Here is an 18,356-nt window from a genome sequence, read left to right on the forward strand (position 1 = left end):
CTATGACCCACCTGGTGTTAATGTTTATTGTTCACATGGTTGGAGTCCCGCATATGTACATACACAGTAGTTCCGCATTTTCTGACGTCTTTCCCATCTATTTGTCCAGCAGGTTCTTCGTTCTACAAAGTCACACTTTCACCTCCCTTCCCGTAGCTCTAAAGTACCTGGTTACATCTTTCTCATTATACTAACTATAGCTTCTATTCAAGGACAAAGGTTGAATAATACGCTAAGGTTACTTAATCAATCTTATACATATTCTCCGAATTTCCATTTCATTTCCTCATGTAGTATTTTCTCGTTTTACCTCAACCGATATACTACCTCCGACCAACCCGTGCCGACGGCGATTCAGATTATCCGGGAGCTGGCCACGTCCTCCGAACTGACGAGTACTTCGGGCGTGTATATATATGGGACGGGTTAGAATGCAACGCTCTCCCGTCACTCACATCGAAGCGACACTGCCGCCTCTTGTACCATCATGGGACACCTCGTAGACGTTTTCTCACCCGTCCCTTCGCTCCAACCATCCGGTGTTAAACCCGCGCGGAAGGGCAAGGGACAGACTAGCGGGTCGTTCCCCAATACGACCCCCTTATATAAGGTCATAGATGGTTTCTTATACCTCAAAGATGGCTTAACACATAAAGAAAGAGCGGAATGGAGACGGGTGGAAGAGCGGAAACAAATTCTATCGGCGCGGTTACAGGGTGCTGAATCTTATAGTGAATGGGAGGCAGCAGCGCAAGAACTAGATGTCCTCGAAGGTAATGAAGAATGGAAGGCCGATGTTTCAACTGGGGACTATAACCCCGATCTTCTAGAAATGCGCCTACGAGAACTCGATAATGCCCGCACTAATCGTGATATAAAATCCATGATGCATATCGTCAGAACATCCCTCTCGCGCGATCTGGGCGGCATGGGCAATATTGACCTATACCGTCACTCCTACTGTGGCACTAAGAAGTTGGTTTCGCGATACGTCGATTCTGCCTTGCAAACTATTACAGCTCTGGTAGAGCAGAGTGCGTATCGCCGAGCGGACGACCCGGGTCCGAAGGATCTGCTGGACGCGGTACTTTACGCGCGCCAAAGCTTTGGACGGAGCGCCCTCCTACTTAGCGGCGGTGGCACTTTCGGTATGACGCATATTGGCGTCTTGAAAGCCATGTATGAGACAAAATTGCTTCCGCGTATTATCTCAGGCGCGTCGGCGGGTTCAATTGTCTGCTCTGTGGTTTGTTCAAGGACAGACGACGAGATTCCCCAACTGTTAGTAGAGTTCCCGTATGGTGATCTAGCCGTATTCGAAGAGGAGGGTAACGAAGAAGGTCTCTTGGGTCACCTACGAAGACTGCTTACCGAGGGGAATTGGTCCGATATCAAGCATCTAACACGCGTAATGCGCAACTTACTTGGCGACATCACTTTTCAGGAAGCGTATAATCGTACAAGGAGGATATGCAACATCTGTGTCTCATCAGCATCTATTTACGAGCTACCACGGTTATTGAACTACGTCACGGCACCTAACGTGATGATATGGTCTGCTGTCGCAGCATCATGCTCAGTGCCATTCGTTTTCAGTGCTGCGCCGTTGTTAGTCAAGAACCCTTTAACAGGCGAACACAGTACGTGGAATCCTACTCCACAGATGTGGATTGATGGCTCTGTCGATAATGACCTCCCTATGACGAGACTTGCTGAAATGTTCAACGTCAACCATTTCATTGTGTCGCAGGTCAATCCGCATGTTGTTCCTTTCCTTACCAAGGACGAGGGGCCGGCGAGTGCACGTTACGAGACGATCTTCAAGGAGGAATCGGATTGGATGCACACAATTACGACTCTAGCCAAGAGCGAAGCCTTGCATCGAATGCAGTTTATGGCCGAAATCGGTATCTTCCCAACGCTCGTCAGCAAATTGCGGTCTATCCTAAGCCAGAAATACTCGGGTGATATCAATATTCTCCCGGCCATGGGCGTTTGGGACTTGCCTAAGGTGCTGAAGAATCCGACGACCGAGTTCATGCACCGCTCGTGCTTATTAGGCGAACGTGCGACCTGGCCTAAATTGGCTCGCATCCGGGATCGGTGCGCCATCGAACTGGCTCTAGATCGTGCAGTTCACGCATTGCGGGCTCGTGTTGTATTTAGCGAGAGCCAAGTTGACTTAAGAAGGATGGCTACCGGATCTCTAGCGAATACGTACGGGGGGACATATGAGCATCTAACACCGAGTTCTAACCATATCGGGTTCCCTTCTACGAAGGAGAAACTAAAGCATAACCGGCGCCGGTCAAGTGGAAGTAATTTACTCAATCCGTATCACCACGTCCATACGAGTGAAAATCCGTATAAAATAACGGATGACGAATCAGATGAAGAGGAACGTCTTGAGATGGCATTGCGTTATACTGGCCCGAAACCGAAAATCAAGCTTAAGCGATTTCCAAAATACCACATATTCCAGACGGGGCCTAAAACTAGTCCCGTCTTATCTTCCACCTCGGATCCAGATTGTTTTGATTTCTCTCAGCCTATAACCCCAACCGGAGCCAGAAACACCAATGCGCCAAATTCGAAAAAGTCCACGCTTTCGGCGATGGTCACGGCATCTCCCGATGACGATGTCTATGATCTAGCCGTTGCTGAAACGGCTTCCATGACTTCACCACAGCAGAATCCTCACCACGACGCTGAACTTGAAACTAGTGACTTGCACACCTCAGACGGTGACGTTGATAGCCACACAGATGAGGATGTGAGGATACATCACAGTCGAGCCTTAAACACACCATTCCGCATAAAAACGTCTATCAGTGACTACTTTAATATCAGCCATGCGTAACTTTAAACCTCAACATTAGGGATGTGCAACTTGTCAACTAAGGCGGAGATTACCAGATGAAACATAGGTTATAACAACACACAAGGCTCGGTCGTAGCCTCTGGGGTCATTCTGGTCTGTGGTAGATAGGCAATTAATTAAGTTGCAAAGACTGGAGGGAGGAAAGCTGGAATAGTGTGCTTAACAATATATGTCACAAAACATTATACAAGACAAGTATGCTTGTTAACCGACTAGACTACATAGTATTATAGTATTGTTGCGGGAAGTTAATAACACCATCCAAAATTATATATTTTAAACTCAGGATATGTTAGTGCTCATAGTAGCCCAGATATATGGAAATTGACCACGACTTTCTCCCCTTACAAATATATAGATCTTTTAAACACATGTGTAGTAGTCCAGCTCCTTGCCGACTACTCATATTTCTAGTGGCGGAAATCTTCGTCACGGGCATATACAACGGCATCGCTTCCCTTTGCCGCACACGTATCATGTTATATCATAGAATCCCCATCGATTCGCTAGAACTCGTCGTCGAGTCCCGGAGGCCGCCCGGACATATCCTCGGTACCGGTAAAGCCCATCCAAGGGTTGAAAATCAACCCCGCATCTTCCTGTCCCGCATCGAGAGACAGCCCAGGAGATGGTAGCTGCCCATTCCCTGCCGTGTTCCATTGCTGCGCTTTGGCAGCAGATGTGGGGTCCTCGCTGCTTTGGCCGTAGACGTGGGTTGTCTGGGCGGTAGCTTGGAGGGTATGGGTCTCGGGTGGGGGCGTCGGGCCTGCGATATCGTGGCTGTCGTCGACGAAATCTGATTGGAGAAGTAGGCTTTGGACGGAGAGCCGCTGGCGCGAACTGGCGTACTGGGAGACTTTTGTTGAGGGGCGTGCTGAGGGTGGGGGGTCGGGTTCGGAGGGCGTTCCTTGCGTCTGTAGGGCGAGGCGTACGGAGTAGCTTGCTATTAAGCGTTCTAAGTCCTTTCGCTAGGAGGTCTTAGTAATTGCGTCCGGAGTTAGCTAATTGGGGGAGGTGGATAGTAACTTACTAGGGGTTGTGTCGAAGCAGAATAGGGGAAGAACCTCGTGATCAGACTGAGTGATAGCTTGGCTTTGTTTATCGCAACATCGAGACTCGACGCCGCTCCCGGTATTCGCGAGCCAAACATAACCAGGCGCGCGCTCTCAAACGCGCAGACGGCAGCATCGCGCTCGAGAAGACACTCCCCGTCCTCATAGTTTGAGAAATCGGACACGATCCGGATGATGTTCTCGGCGTGCTCGAGACACTTGAACTGCATGGCGACTCGGTCCCGCGGGTGGAGCACTGCTAGGACCGGAGATGGGGCCGCTTCGCTGTACCCGTCTAGACAGAGGCGGTACAAGTCGCAGTGGCATTGGTGCCAGGACATGTGCAGCATGATGAATTGGGCTGGCCATTTGCTGCATGTCATGTTGGATACCGAGTATTGATCGACTGGCCGGAGAGTCGCTTTAAGCGATCGAAGTTCTTCTTCGATGCGTCGGATGCTAGAGCTAATTGTTGAGGATAGTTCCTCGCCTAGTCCGACGCGGCGGTTGAACCTGTGCAGCGTTGTATAAGTGAGTTCGAGATGTCTCTAAAGGGGGTAAGAAAAGGAGTCTTTGTATGTAAGACTTATAAGACTGGGTGGGTGTAAGTTTACCTCATAACCGCCCGTCGAACAGATGTTAAACGGAGAAATACGCCGCGTAAACCCACAGTCACTAAAGACTCCGAGGGCCCGGGCCGGAGCAAGCCGGTATGTACGAATCGGCCCATCTCAAAGTAATCCTCATCGCAGGGCAGCTGGAGGTGGATCGTCTCTTCCGGACATAATTCGAACTCTCTAAGCCCCACGCAGAAGAAGTCATCGAGTAGATATAATGCCCAGAAGAGCCGCCTACGCGCTTCTTGCGCGACGTCAGATAGCTCCGGGCGCTCGTAGTTCAGACGGAGGGCTAACGCCGTTCGCGCTGCGAGCGCAGCTAACATGAATGCTGTTGGGAAATCCCCGCTTTCGATCTTATACCGGATCACGAGGAGTAGTGCTTGTAGGTGGAAGATAGAGGCCCGGCCTATTTGCTGTAGGATCGACTGCTCGGCTTGTTGGATCCATAGATCGTGGCAGAGCGAAGTGCGTTGGAGCTGTAACGCTGTAATAGCGCATATTGATAGCTTCAGGGTTTCGTTTATCGTCTGGTCCTTGCACCTTTGAAGGACAGTCGCCTTGTGAAAGAAAGAAAACGACGGCAGCGGATATAAATGCCGGAAGTAGTCCTCGACTAAACCTAGCGTCGTCTCATAATCCAGCGCAGACCCTTCCGCCTGGCCTACCATCCCGATGTCCTGACCGGGAGATGCATGCGCCGGTCTATCGTCGGTCCCCGAACCTTCGGCTGCGTCGGGGCCGCGAGCAATGATCCCGGCTCTCCTAGTCCGGGGATAGGTACAGACGCGGTTTCTGCGGACACAACTGGAGCAGCTCGGGAGTTCCCCGAGACATCGGGTTTTCTTGGAGTGGCACGGGATGCACGCCTGCATACGCCGCCGCCGCTCCGGCAGCTTCACCACGTATTGGCCCGGCGCCTTGCCGGGGGACTGCTGGAATGAGCATTCGAAGCCTAGCCGATCGCAGTTTTGGCAGAGGTTTGGTCTACCGTCACATCGGACCTAACAGGATTAGAATAAATAGGCATATTATATATTCCTACCTCCTTTAAGTGGCTCTATCGGGTTGATTTCTTTGAAAATCATGAAATGGATACCGGACTGAGACAGCCATTACTTACCTTTCTTATTCTGCACTGAGAGCAAATTGCTCGCTTCGTCAGCGGATCCGGTACGGATACGGGGTTAAGTGTCGGCCCTGGCCCGAGCTGCGGACTCTGCGGATCGTGAGCATCGCTGGAAACCTGTGCCTGCAAAGGTCGCAGAGGCCGCAGAGCCTCGGTCATTGGTGGCAACGAATCCTGCGGCTAGGTATTTATTATCCTTATTCGTTCATTGGATACCCTTTAATATAGCTTATCGGGTCGTCGTTGGTAATGCCTTTCTTTTTTTAATGACTTGTCGGTCTTGTTATCAAAGGTTCCTCGAATCCAAGGGGTTGATGGGGGTTAACATACCCAATCATCAGTAAGACAGACCGACAGAGCCGAGTACCGTAAGCAAGACGCAATGCGTTCCACCCTGCTGCAACCACACGACGGGTCGAGTCGGGGGGTTCATCTAATTAAATAAAACGCTACACCAGGGTTCCTTGCGCGGGGGATCGAGAGTATTTGCGGGGGTATCCAATAGGAACTGAGGGTATCTTTGCTTGCACAGCTACATACTCCATACTCGACTAGCTATTCTCTATATTCATACCGATACAGAATCATTATACCGACCCAACCCCTCGGAACGACAACGTTATACTATAAGATATATCGTGCCCTCTTCCCCTTTTGCTTGCTTTCTCCCCTGACTTAAAGGACCGTCCGGAACTTCACTTTACGATCAGCCTTGCAGGATCATGCCCCGTCGTGTCAAGCGAGCGAAACACAGACACGCAATTGGCCGAGGGCACAGGGGTTCGAGCTCGCAATTCTTAGCGCGAATGACACCAAGAATCCCTCTGTCCCTACAGTACGACAGCTTGTTAGCTGACATCTGACAGGCGAATGCTTACACGCGATTATTTTTTATTGCCCAGCATTTATGTGTGTACTTATTTGACGTTACCAAATAGGGACGGCATGGATCCCTACCTATTATGTGACTTGCTAGCGACCGTTTACTTACCTGTCTGAATAGTAGCTCTGAACACTGGTTGTTATAAAGAAACATACGGGTGTAGACTGATGTGTTTCTACGTATATAAGAAATATATCAAGCCATCGTATGCCTTTATTTATTGTTGCTTAGTTGATACCCAAAAAGCACTTATGAAGTTTTCATCTTTTTAGTTTTGCACTTTAGCCAATAGCCAACCTCATGTCGAAGTTGGGACGGTACTAGTCCTCCACCAGCCGTTGTTATATTCGAACAAGTTCGACAAATATACGAATAAGCTTTGCATCAAAAAGATTCGATATCATGGGGGAGAAACTGGGTACCTTCAGGGCCTGGTATCTAGTTGCTCTATGCTGTATTGGCAGCTTCTTGTTCGCGTATGTTCCCCCCTTCTATTTTAGGTACTTTAGGTACACATCCAATTCTCGTCGAGGACAATTCTTTATATATTAGAACCGCCACTCTAAAAGTTTCCGCGCTCGATTATTCATCTTCTCTTCATTTTATGTGCAACTTCTTACCCTAAGTCCATAGATACGATACGGGTGTCGTCGGAGGCGTTCTCACGCTGCCCTCTTTCCAAAATGACTTCCGCATCAACACATCTAATTCTTCAAGCGTCGGCTCCAATGCAACAAGCCTCTTACAGGCCGGAGGTAGGTTAATACAAGTTGCGCCTTTCGTAAGAGAGAGGGAAGATATGGCTAATCATCGACTAATTAGCTTTCTTCTCCTGCTTCTTCGTATGGCCATTCACAGCTCGATTTGGCCGTCGGTGGTCGATTGCGCTGGCCTCGCTCATCTTCAACATTGGAGGTATCATCCAGGTCATTAATACTCACTCGTTAGCTGCCTTCTATGTCGCTCGTGTTATTTCGGGGATAGGGGTTGGGATGGCTACCGTCATCATTCCGAGTAAGCAATATGCCCTTTCTTGTCCCTCTTTTCATGATATACTCCTCTTCTGCCGGGTAAAGTCTGCTTTGAAATATTTACGTACGATTCACCAGTTGCTAACTCTGGCATTATAGTGTATAGCGCGGAGATGGCGCCAAAGAATATCAGGGGTCAACTAGGAAGCATGTTTCAATTCTTCTTCACCCTCGGCGTAATGACATCGTACTGGGTCGACTACGGTGTGTCACAACACTTAGGTCCAACGACACAACAGTGGCAGATTCCTATTGGTCTCCAGGTCAGTATCCAATTCGTAGTTACTTCTCTCCAGTCATTTGCCTCGCTGACCCAGCTCTGTAATAGCTTGTTCCCGGTGGTATACTGGGGCTAGGAATGTTACTCACGAAAGAGAGTACCCGATGGCTCGCAAAGTCAGGCCGAACGGAAGAGGCTGTGCAGTCGCTCATATGGGTTCGCGGCGGCGATAGTGTTAAAGTACAAGAAGAGTATGACAAAAGATCAAATGCGCTTTTTCCGGCAACTAATATCTAGCGACAGATTCGCGGAAATTATCGAGGGTATCCGAGAAGAAGAACGTGTCACTGAGGGGCTCACTTGGAAAGAGTACCTCCTACCAGTGAATCGCTTCCGTTTCCTCATCGTTATAACGCTCCAAATAGGTATACGCGGGTTTATATCTACCGTTGGTCAACTATCTCTTACTAACATGAAGTATAGGCGTACAATTGACCGGAAATACCAGTCTGGCTTACTGTAGGTTCATATCATTGACTCCCCTTAGAGCCCGATTATAGGCTAACTCCTTGAAGATGCTCCACAGATATTCAAAGCAGTTGGCGCCGGTGACCAGAGTCTCCTAATCAGCGGTTTCTTCGGCGTAGTCAAAGTTGTCTCGTGTTTATTCTTCCTACTGTTCCTCGTCGAAAGGATTGGCCGTCGCGGCTCACTTCTTGGTGGATCATTCCTGATGGGGGCTTATATGCTCATCATCGCTTGCTTAACAGCTACTCATCCGCCAGTTGCGAACCAATCTCTGACTAGTACTGGTGCTGCAGCAGTAGCCATGGTTTATCTTGAAGCCAGTTAGTAACCCCTATCGGAGTTTGTAGTACACCTTTGGATCATCTGCTAATTATTTTCTGTTCATAGTGAGTTATAATATATCATGGGGACCGGTTCCTTGGGTTAGTAATCCTGTCGCCGCTATTTACATTTACCATAAGCTCATTCGTACCCCTTTTTAGCTCTACATGAGTGAAATATTTCCTTCCCGGGTACGAGAAGCGGGCGTGGCAGGTAACTCACACTTATTTCTTCGTTGGTATTGTTATTAGTACTGACATTTACCAGTCGGCACGGCCACCCAGTGGCTGTTCAACTTTGTCTTCTCTCAGGTCACTCCACATGCTATAGACAATATCGGTTGGAGGACCTTTCTGATGTTCTGCATATTCAACTGGGCCTTAGTTGTGTACACATGGTTTTTCATTAAGGAGGTGAGATGCCGTATATATGGACCGTACCAACGGAAATGCTTGCTAACAGAGTGGAAAGACCAAGGGCAAGTCTCTAGAAGAAATGGAATCTCGTAAGTTTACTAATATTGTTCATATTGCCGAAGTTTCTAACGGGTTCGTAGTTTTTGGGTCCAGCGAGACCGCCATCGATTTCGAGAAGGTTCACGAACATGTAAAGAGTGACGCGGCCCCGGCAATAAGCGATAAAAATTGAGTGGCTTCATTGCAGATGATTATTGCGTTTCTTGAAAAGGAAGGTGTTGGGTTTCGCGAGGAGATGTTAGATATTTTCTAGACTCGCAGGACTCGTACATAATCAAGATTCTTAGAGCATTTTGTCGGAATAACGCCCGATTTGGATGAGAATTCCGGGGTCAGACTATCGCAACAGGTGGATCTAAGTATTCATCGCATTAGATTCGAAGCCCATTAGGAAATTCCACCGATAAGCAGGCCGGAATATTAGATTGATAATACGTAATTTATATTTCAAATTCTCAACAGTTACTAGAGCTACTACTTACCTTTTTACTTGGTTCTTAGTTCAATACCAGGCTCTTGACCTAGAGTCCATATTTCTGGGTGGACTCATAAAGAGCTGAACATAACCCAAAATTGGTATAAGCTGAATTGAGCTCAAGCAAGACATCAGTACGATGTTACCAGGACATGGGAACCCATATTAGGATCTAGGGGAATTATATAATCTCATCGTATAGGGAAGCTCTCTGGGAGCTCCGGATATAAATCGCGATAACCTTTGATATATCATTTCAACATTTTACTTTAACTCTCGAATCTTCTTTTGCATGGACCAATAGTCTTTGACTTGAATGTTGATAGAGTATGCTTATCTGCGTATAACATCCCAGCTTGAGATAATTACGTGACTTGACTAAGTCTAAGCTCCGATAGACAGGACATATGTGTGGCGCTACCTACAAAGAATACCTTCCTAAGGACGATTGGGTCGAAATGCGACGCCGGTAGTCGGACCGAATGATTGGTCTTACATCTAGCTAGGACGCGGCCAGGACGACTTGGCCAAAGCAAGCAGCGTATACATATACTAACTATCTGTTAAACCAAAGCGATTTCGATAGCATTCCAACGGTTTGGGAAGGAGATGAGGAATAGGTACCTAGTAGGGAGTAGGGGATCACACATTAGCGCGACTGGATCAGGTTGTCTCGCATGTGCCATGCAAATCACTTGCCTATCGAAAGAACGAAGAATACAGAGAGATAAAATCTCACTTGGCAAGCTTGGCTACGCCTCGGCGCTCTCTGTAAATCATTCCCTAATCGCTTGGCGGGACTGTAAATCAAAGCTTATTTCGACGTCTATATCCATAGTAATCGAGCTGAAGAACTTGAGGCTCGTGAGACTTTGATATTCTTGATATCTTTTGATATCTTTTGTAACCTCCCTTCCATGCTGTTGCAAACAGTTTTAGAAGAATGCTGCTCCAAACCCGGTTGACTCTGGTACTCCATTCTCCCTTATCTGTCTCACGCCATACGCCCCCATCTTCCCCTATCTTCCCCCTCATTGGATAAACACCCTTGCTTCCCTCCACATTCTCGCGGGTTTCTTTCCTTATCGCAGGCTATTCCACTCGATTATCTTCTATGAACAACTTTCTCGACTACATACTTGCCTGTGCCTACCTAGTGTACACCCACTCACCCACCGGCTTACATGTCGTTTTCTTCTAGCTTTTGAGGAGCCGGCTGGGCAATGCTACCTTCCTCTACGGCCAAGGCCCTCGTGTATTTCCCCAGCCAATGACCAGCGGAACAACTGATCTTGGCACATTCCTGGGGTCGGCCAGCGTAGCTTTTCCACCCGCGTTCCAACCCATTATGAGCGGCACCGTTCAACCGGACTAGCTTTATCCGACATAGTCGCTATTGGGATAGATCAACATGGCAGACTTGAAGACTGACAACCCGCTGGTATCTCCATGAGTCTTGGCCAGGTCCCGCGCGTATATCCAAGTATTCCTAGATCAAGATGGAAGCCCACCGCTCGCTAAGTTCAATATGGCAGATGATGCCGCCTCTATTGACATGTATATACGAATAATGGGCAGATAATGGGCAGCTGAGGCGGCCCTCCAAGTATATCGGGAAGGTGTCTTTTAACTTTCATGTCACGACAACATCTGGGACGCATCACATTCTACCATCGCTGGGGGGTGATGATGCCTTGAGAGAATCTCGCAACGACTCGTCATTGGCGTGTACTTTCTTGGCTTTGTTTATCTCGCATCTAACTACGTGGGAAACTTGGGAAGCTATGCTCAGTCTATATAATACCACTTAACGTCCCCCTTTCTGTCAATCATTTCTGAATACAAGACGCCGCAGCTCTAGCTCTTAAAGCATAGCATCCTCCACATTCCAGGACATAGTTGATTTAACTAATACATACGCCGCTCGTGCTTCTCTCGATAATCCCCTCGTCAACTTCAAGATGCAGCTTCCTATTGTCGCCGCTCTCTTATACGCCAACTTGGCGTTCGCTGCTCCCGGCACGGCTGCGCGTCGTCAGCGAGCCGCTGAACGTCTTGCCGCGAGGAGGGTTTCCCGTGCTTCGAACACGCTTCAGCCCGCCGACAGCGAGTTTGCGATCGCCTCTGGGAATGACACCGCCCACGTCGAGTACAGCTCTAACTGGGCTGGTGCTGTCCTTATCGGCAGTGGCTACAAGACTGTGACCGGTAGTATTGTCGTCCCCACCCCGAAGACACCCTCCGGCGGCAGCAGCTCCCGACAGTACTCGGCATCTGCTTGGGTCGGTATTGACGGCGACACTTGCGACACTGCGATTCTGCAAACTGGTGTCGACTTCACTGTCCAGGGATCGTCGGTATCTTTTGATGCCTGGTATGAGTGGTACCCAGACTATGTAAGTGAGATTTTAAGTCCCGAACCCCCAGCTCAGCCCTACCCATGCACTCTTTCTATCTCTATGCGCCACACCTTAGATAAATTAGAGCCGCCTTTTACTTAATCAAGTTAGTACTAACTCGATATCCTAGGCTTATGACTTCTCTGGCATCCCGATCAAGGCCGGTGATACCCTTACCTTCGTAAGCGCCTACCTCATAAACACGCTATTATAGAAACAACACGCTAACAAATATGCAGACCGTCACTGCTTCTAGCACGTCAGCTGGCACGGCCGTTATCGAGAACGTGACGACCGGCAAGAAGGTCACTCACTCCTTCTCCGGTGAGACCGACAAGCTCTGCCAGACCAACGCCGAATGGATTGTGGAGGACTACTCAAGCGGTGGCAGTTTAGTTAGCTTCGCAGACTTCGGCACTGTGCAGTTCACCGGCGCTTCAGTCAACGGCGGTACTGGAGTCACCGGCGCGACTATCATTGACATTCAGCAGAGCAGCAAGGTCTTGACTGATTGCTCGACCTCTGGATCTAGCACTGTGGTCTGCTCGTACACTGGCTAAGCGAATATACTCGCTATCATGTCTGTAAGAAAAGGGATGCGGACATGTTGGCTGCGGGGTTGAAATATCTGATTGCTAGTTGCGTTACCGACCAGCTTAGTAGCATATCTCAAACAAGTATTTCAACGAGGCCTAGCCTACTAGTAGCTACTTATAATAACTAAAGAAATTCCTCGTGATAGTTCGTTATTCGTTCGATATCGCATAGTCGTCTGCCATCTCTAGATATAACAGAAATTATCTCCAACTTGGAAGGGACTCGTTACAAAATACACTGGACTTCCCTAATATTCCGAAGCTAAGGCCCCTATTCACATACACGTGGGAATATCATACTTCCCGTGATGCAATGTGAACCATTAATCCATCAAGGAACAGAAGACCACTGGAAATCACGTGTCAGTGTAAATATGCATGTAAGAAGTACTCGGGCTTACCCGTGGTTCTCCTTTATCTCTGCGTTGTCGGCTAGCTTTATATCGAAGCACAAAAGGAGAGTCGGGACAAGCTAAAAATATGTCAACCATTACGGCAAACGTATATCATTAAGCGGCCCAAATACCTTGCTGATTTCAAGCCAGCTGATATCTAAAAAAATGTTTCAGTCTTCATATCGATAAAAAGAATAGGGGTAAACTCACGTCTTCCAATACAGGTTCGAGAACCACCGCCAAACGAGAAGAAAAACCGTCCTAGAAAGAGTCAGAATTTATATGAGGCCCTTTCTACGATTTATAAGTGAAAAACATACTCAGTGTGCCTTCGTTCTCCTTATCCAACCATCTCTCCGGGCGAAACTCTTCTGCGTCGGAGCCCCAAATTTCTTGTGAACGGTGAAGGACCCACGAGCTGGTCCCAACCACAGTCTACTAAATTAGTATTCATTCGGGTTAAATTCACACGGTGTTGAAGGCTTACTCCGGCTGGAACATAGTGTCCATCAATCGTCATACCGCCCTCCGGCACATTCCGATCGAGAATGTCAGCAGTTGCTGGATATAAACGTAATGCTTCGTACATGACGGCTTGGAGATATGAACAAGTTTCGGCTTCTTTGAAAGTAACAGGGAAGCTTAACTCTCCCGCTTGTTTCTTACTTTCTACCTCCTCTCTAAGGCGGTTATAGGTCTCCGGGTGCTTCAACAGTAAGTAGAAGATCGCTCGTAATGAGGTCGACGTAGTGTCGGATCCGGCAAAGACGTTAGAGGTCATCATGAAGGCAATATTAGTATCATTAAGCTCTGGTTTCGCCTTCTGCACTGAGAAGAGCTGGTTCACAATGTCCTTAAAATCCCCGTCGCGGTTTGTTCGAGCCTTGATTTCGCGAGAGGCGAGCTCGAAAAAGTAGGTATTCCGGTCATTGCTGGCCAACCAATTCCCGATGTAGGGCATTAACTTTTGGTGTAATCGAAAAAAGGTAGGAGCGTGTTTAACCCAGCCGATAGATTCGAAAGCCCTTTGAAGTCGACGGAAGATCCCTTCGTCATCGCCACTCGCGACGTATCCGAACGGCTTCGAGAAGCTGATAGCTCCAATAACATCTAGGACAAGTGTCAGTGTGTATAGCGATTTTTGGCCTTGAGCTAGTATTTCGTGCATAGGGGAGGGTGTTATGTTTAATACCAAAAGCAAATAATTGCATCCAATATCCCAAGTTGATTGGTTGAACGCGGCTTTCCCTTAACTGATCAACCAACGTCTTCAAAACCGTGTCTACTTGAGGTTCAAGATAGGCTATAGAATCCATAGAGTAAGCTCGCGCTACTAGTTTACGCTGCTCCGAATGGATCTTCTCGTTCCTTTGACCAGCAAGGTCAAATGGTCGCGAGCCTTGAAGCACAGAGTAAGATTCGGCTTTATAGAACCTGTTACCTGCCTCTACCATGATAGTTAGGAAATGAACAAAACTAGGATGAAGTTATGATAGGTGATACTATATATTTCTCGAAAGGCTACGGGATCTATGACGCTCCTATTGATATCACATTAATATATTACCTTCATCGAAGAAAAGTCTTTGGCTGTACCTACAATACATCGGGTGCAATTCGAACAACCCTCCCATATTTCTTGTGTAAATCATGTAGGTCACGATGGATACGTCCTCTTTTCGCGATGTAGGCATAATATGTAGGACTAACTTTGGCAATGAACGGCCCCGGGATTCTAGCAAGGGGCGAAAAGAAGCATTGATAGATAATATAGACGCCGGTAGCTACGGCTACAAGCCCAATAAGAATATAGGCTTCGAAGAGCCGCTCTAGTCCCATTTTTTCTTTTACTTATTTGGAAAAAAGCAATGTTTTGGTACCTAGGAACTGAAGAAAGAGATTTATTATGGAAGGATGCTGAAGATGCTTGGATACTCCCTGGCTAAATTGGTATTACAAATATGCCTACCCACCCACCATGATTCGTACGAAGACTACATAAATAGCGGGGAAGCCGGGGCTCGGGAGTTTGTATAGTTACATCTTCCAAGTATTCTTGAAACGTGGTTTGAAATAACAGGACCAATACAGTAAGTAAGAGAGGTTATCCGACAGTTTGGCTCATTTATGCTTAATAGTCTGGCAAAATGACTGGATTTAGCTACCTTGAAGTCGGGCTAAGCTGAGATAAGATGTTTTAAGCTTAAAAGAATGACGCTGATTATATAATAAGTGTTGCGAAGTCGCGTTTCTTAGAACCGCACGGATGCGAATGAGGAGTATATAATATATTGTAGATGGTGGTGTGGTGACACATCACGAGACACAGCAGAAGGTGCAGATGGGAACTTCTGGCGAATAAGTGCATAGAGACATCAAGTCAGATGAATACCGATTTCTTAAGAAATAAGTAGTTAAGAGAGCCATAGGGTTGTATAATGTGTGTACAGGGGCCTATTCCCGCAATAGAGTACCAGCATAAAACGAATAAATTTTATGATGGCAGTGTCAACGCTAACGAAATATTACCGTATTAATAAAGCCGCGTTCCATGAAAATTATTTTCGGTTGTTGTATATCCTGCCGGTCAAGAGTGAGGATTTTATAATAATTCATTGTTGCGTTAAAGAATTGAGATGATCATATTTCAATACAACGTATAGCTTATACGGAAAGCTAAAATCACTATACTGATTTAAATACTCGCAAAGCCCACCGTTTTTGCATGACAATAGACGCTTCTGAAACCAGCGAACACGGTACTTTATAATCAAAGGCTAGATGCGAGTGAAACAAAGAAATAGCAGTAGTCTAGGGTTATTTATGGTAATTGGGCTGACATTTTTAGGGTCTTTGTCTGTAAAAGACATTTACCTACATCAATAATACACCAACCATGGCCAGTGGCTACCTCTGGTTATACGTGATATTTGATATGAATTATTTCGCATAACAATCTATAATTGTATCGTTGCCTAGTAATAATTATTCGTATTGGCGCTGTTTGTTACAGAATTAATACCGTAGTGACTCCGATATTTCCACGATTATACCTAGAACACGAGCAAAAAAATGAATTACGATCTTATAGGAAGGTTGCTCCTGTCGCTACCTGCGGAGGATGCAGAAGATGCTAGGATGGCGGCGTTGGCGGATAAGATCTCCACGTATTTCACACCAAACCAGAATCTTCTATATCGTGGTGTTGCAGGAATAGGGCGCCGTAAGTAAGCTTCTTCTCTTCGATTACGAGAGAACCGCCTTCATTATCTACGTATCAGGGGTTTCCTAGCCTAGCAGACGAATACTGATAGCCTTTCTTCTACCTAGACGGCGGTGCAATTATTTTCCTAGACAAAAGAAGACAGCCCCCTCGGAGAATAGTCGTAAAGTACTCGCTTAGCGATGAGGCGGACTGGGACTTGAGGAACGAGGCTCGATGTCTCGAATTGCTGAGAGGAGCCGAGCATATCGGGCAGATTATTCCGCTCGCTGAGGCTAATCTTAATGTATCCGGTACTGGGAAACGTCCTACCCTCGCGCTGGATTATATTCCGTATGGTACAATATTTGCCTTTCGGTGGAGGATGGACCAATATCCCTATCGACTGCCCAGTCGGTTTCTTTGGCGTGTATTTCTCTGTTGTCAGTGTTACCATTTTTCTAAAGACATTATCCTCTCGTGTTTGCGCCATATACATTCTCAACTAAGGAGCTAACCAGCATTTACACATTATAGTGGTGCGTCAGGTGCTAGCTATGGCTTTCCCTCCAGAGGGCGGACCGGATGAGCCGCTGAGACAGGAAGTATTTCACCCTCATATGCCATTAGGATTGATGCAGAATTCAGCCCATGGTAATAATGTCATCATTGGCGATTTAACTAGTGACTTGGAGCATTCGATTGTTCCAGTATTCAAGGTATGCTGTGTTAAGCCTTGTTTGAAAGGTGGAATTATTCACCTGACGTTCCTCGAGGAAGAAAACTACTAGTGAAAGATGCTAAGTTTTGCTACAGCTCATTGACTTTGGACGGGGAGAGATAATACCGGACGTACAATCCGCGGTGGAAAATAATATAAGAAATATAGGAATTGTTAGCCACCCTGGTGTAAAAGTTCATCTCTGAATATCTTGCTAATAGACCTACAGTTTTTTATTATTGTTGCCATACCTAGGACCGGTAGGGATTATCTAAACGAGGTGCCAAATGGGGGCTGGCAGTATCAATTCGTGAACAGAGAAACCGGTGTACTTCAACAGATAGGGACAGAGGCTCCCCCTCATTTTACGGAGTATAAGTATATAGATCTTGAATTACGAGACCTCGTAGCAAGGTGCATGGCGATTAGGCGTGGAGACGGCGTGTCTCTAGAGGAGCTTATACACGCAGCCGAGAGAGGTGTGGCAAAAACACACGAAGATATAATATACGAGGATAACACATCAGATAACTCAGCAGGTATCAAATATATCGAGATGGACGAATCACTTAGGATTATGGTACAACGATTTATATTCGATGCCGGTACTATACAAGAGGAAGCAGCCACGTTCGATCGACATACAGTCAACGACCATCTAGGAACAACTCTACTAGGTCTCAATGCGACTACAAGACCAGGACGAGCCCCAAGGCCTCGATTCCAGCAAAGTGGTCAAGAACAAGATACGGTAGTTGATGATGGCATCGACGAGAATTAATGGTTCACAGGTACCTGATAAGGTACTTTTATGATTAGCTACGGTGAAGGCTTAGTAGGAAACGGATGGCTGACCCATCGCAAAGCATACTTCTTGAGTGTTTAACGGCAGGAGAAAGGACCGCAACAACAGCGCCCAGATCCGAGCAGCATTTTGGCCAGAAGTTCACGCCGTGGGATTTATGAGGATCTGGGGGAGTTTATGGCGTCGAATTTTAAAAAGGTAAAATAGGTACCTATCTATAATGTTGCCATGGTATACCAATATATAAGTGTATGCAATAGTATGTCGATAAAAGTTGTACCTCGGAGCTACGCGTAGTATATTGAGAGCCCGCCTTATGTTAAGCCACCTGCTATTAGATAAATACATTCTAGCCCAGAAAGCTAAGCATCATCTCGGCCTATATTAACTAAACTCCGCCTTAGGACAGTCTTTCCAACGAAGGGGACGTCGAAAATAGCAAGCGGCACTTCCCAAAAGGAATCTCTCAAGAAGAAACGATTAAAATGGCAGAAGGCGATCGTCGTAGACCTAGCTTAAGAAAGCATCGTACGTGGCAAGCTAGGAAAAAATAAGTAAACATTCGGAAATTCACCGAGAGCTTCCCCAAGTATATTTGCACGAACTATAGCTGTCCTTCAGGTAC

General features: G+C 47.0%; 6 protein-coding genes across 6 annotated transcripts; 4 read left to right on the forward strand and 2 right to left on the reverse strand.

Moving 5' to 3' along the window:
- Positions 1–92: 92 nt before the first annotated feature.
- F5Y00DRAFT_246246 (patatin-domain-containing protein) lies at positions 93–3,145 on the forward strand. The gene has a single exon (XM_048009110.1). The coding sequence runs from the start codon at positions 488–490 to the stop codon at positions 2,858–2,860; it is 2,373 nt and encodes a 790-aa protein (XP_047861386.1). The 5' UTR covers positions 93–487; the 3' UTR covers positions 2,861–3,145.
- Positions 3,146–6,233, reverse strand: F5Y00DRAFT_246248 (fungal-specific transcription factor domain-containing protein). The gene is made up of 4 exons (XM_048009111.1): positions 5,674–6,233; positions 4,548–5,554; positions 3,912–4,446; positions 3,146–3,849 (listed from the first exon to the last, which is right to left on the reverse strand). The coding sequence occupies exons 1-4, from the start codon at positions 5,836–5,838 to the stop codon at positions 3,388–3,390; spliced, it is 2,169 nt and encodes a 722-aa protein (XP_047861387.1). The 5' UTR covers positions 5,839–6,233; the 3' UTR covers positions 3,146–3,387.
- A 731-nt stretch (positions 6,234–6,964) lies between these two features.
- Positions 6,965–9,310, forward strand: F5Y00DRAFT_265554 (putative MFS sugar transporter; the record flags this gene model as incomplete). The annotated part of the gene is made up of 13 exons (XM_048011806.1): positions 6,965–7,038; positions 7,196–7,317; positions 7,385–7,576; positions 7,693–7,856; positions 7,922–8,064; positions 8,117–8,238; positions 8,297–8,332; positions 8,389–8,661; positions 8,729–8,763; positions 8,824–8,875; positions 8,930–9,075; positions 9,134–9,167; positions 9,219–9,310. The coding sequence occupies 13 exons, from the start codon at positions 6,965–6,967 to the stop codon at positions 9,308–9,310; spliced, it is 1,485 nt and encodes a 494-aa protein (XP_047861388.1).
- Positions 9,311–11,032: 1,722 nt separating this feature from the next.
- F5Y00DRAFT_168652 (peptidase A4 family-domain-containing protein) lies at positions 11,033–12,929 on the forward strand. Its single transcript, XM_048004823.1, has 3 exons — positions 11,033–12,009; positions 12,143–12,193; positions 12,252–12,929. The coding sequence occupies exons 1-3, from the start codon at positions 11,575–11,577 to the stop codon at positions 12,570–12,572; spliced, it is 807 nt and encodes a 268-aa protein (XP_047861389.1). The 5' UTR covers positions 11,033–11,574; the 3' UTR covers positions 12,573–12,929.
- F5Y00DRAFT_272878 (cytochrome P450) lies at positions 12,903–14,842 on the reverse strand (the record flags this gene model as incomplete). Its single annotated transcript, XM_048013067.1, has 9 exons — positions 12,903–12,957; positions 13,010–13,080; positions 13,135–13,160; positions 13,214–13,264; positions 13,324–13,438; positions 13,491–14,113; positions 14,196–14,450; positions 14,507–14,544; positions 14,604–14,842. 9 exons carry the CDS (start codon positions 14,840–14,842, stop codon positions 12,903–12,905), a joined length of 1,473 nt encoding a protein of 490 aa, XP_047861390.1.
- A 1,233-nt stretch (positions 14,843–16,075) lies between these two features.
- Positions 16,076–17,707, forward strand: F5Y00DRAFT_265557 (uncharacterized protein; the record flags this gene model as incomplete). Its single annotated transcript, XM_048011807.1, has 5 exons — positions 16,076–16,226; positions 16,334–16,564; positions 16,743–16,924; positions 17,022–17,099; positions 17,156–17,707. The coding sequence occupies 5 exons, from the start codon at positions 16,076–16,078 to the stop codon at positions 17,705–17,707; spliced, it is 1,194 nt and encodes a 397-aa protein (XP_047861391.1).
- Between the last annotated feature and the right edge of the window lie 649 nt (positions 17,708–18,356).

The sequence above is a fragment of the Daldinia vernicosa genome (assembly GCF_022497035.1).
Source record: "Daldinia vernicosa strain CBS 139.73 unplaced genomic scaffold F5Y00scaffold_56, whole genome shotgun sequence".
In the NCBI taxonomy this organism is placed as follows: Eukaryota; Fungi; Ascomycota; class Sordariomycetes; order Xylariales; family Hypoxylaceae; genus Daldinia; species Daldinia vernicosa.

Bases quoted from the DNA above. Each gene is read 5' to 3' on its own strand.
- F5Y00DRAFT_246246 (XM_048009110.1), top strand. From the start codon at position 488: ATGGGACACCTCGTAGACGTTTTCTCACCCGTCCCTTCGCTCCAACCA.
- F5Y00DRAFT_246248 (XM_048009111.1), bottom strand. From the start codon at position 5,838: ATGACCGAGGCTCTGCGGCCTCTGCGACCTTTGCAGGCACAGGTTTCC. The intron at 5,555-5,673 runs GTAAGTAATGGC...TAATCCTGTTAG, and splicing joins CTCAGTGCAGAATAAGAAAG to GTCCGATGTGACGGTAGACC. The intron at 4,447-4,547 runs GTAAACTTACAC...AACGCTGCACAG, and splicing joins GTTCGACGGGCGGTTATGAG to GTTCAACCGCCGCGTCGGAC.
- F5Y00DRAFT_168652 (XM_048004823.1), top strand. From the start codon at position 11,575: ATGCAGCTTCCTATTGTCGCCGCTCTCTTATACGCCAACTTGGCGTTC. The intron at 12,010-12,142 runs GTAAGTGAGATT...TCGATATCCTAG, and splicing joins ATGAGTGGTACCCAGACTAT to GCTTATGACTTCTCTGGCAT. The intron at 12,194-12,251 runs GTAAGCGCCTAC...ACAAATATGCAG, and splicing joins CCGGTGATACCCTTACCTTC to ACCGTCACTGCTTCTAGCAC.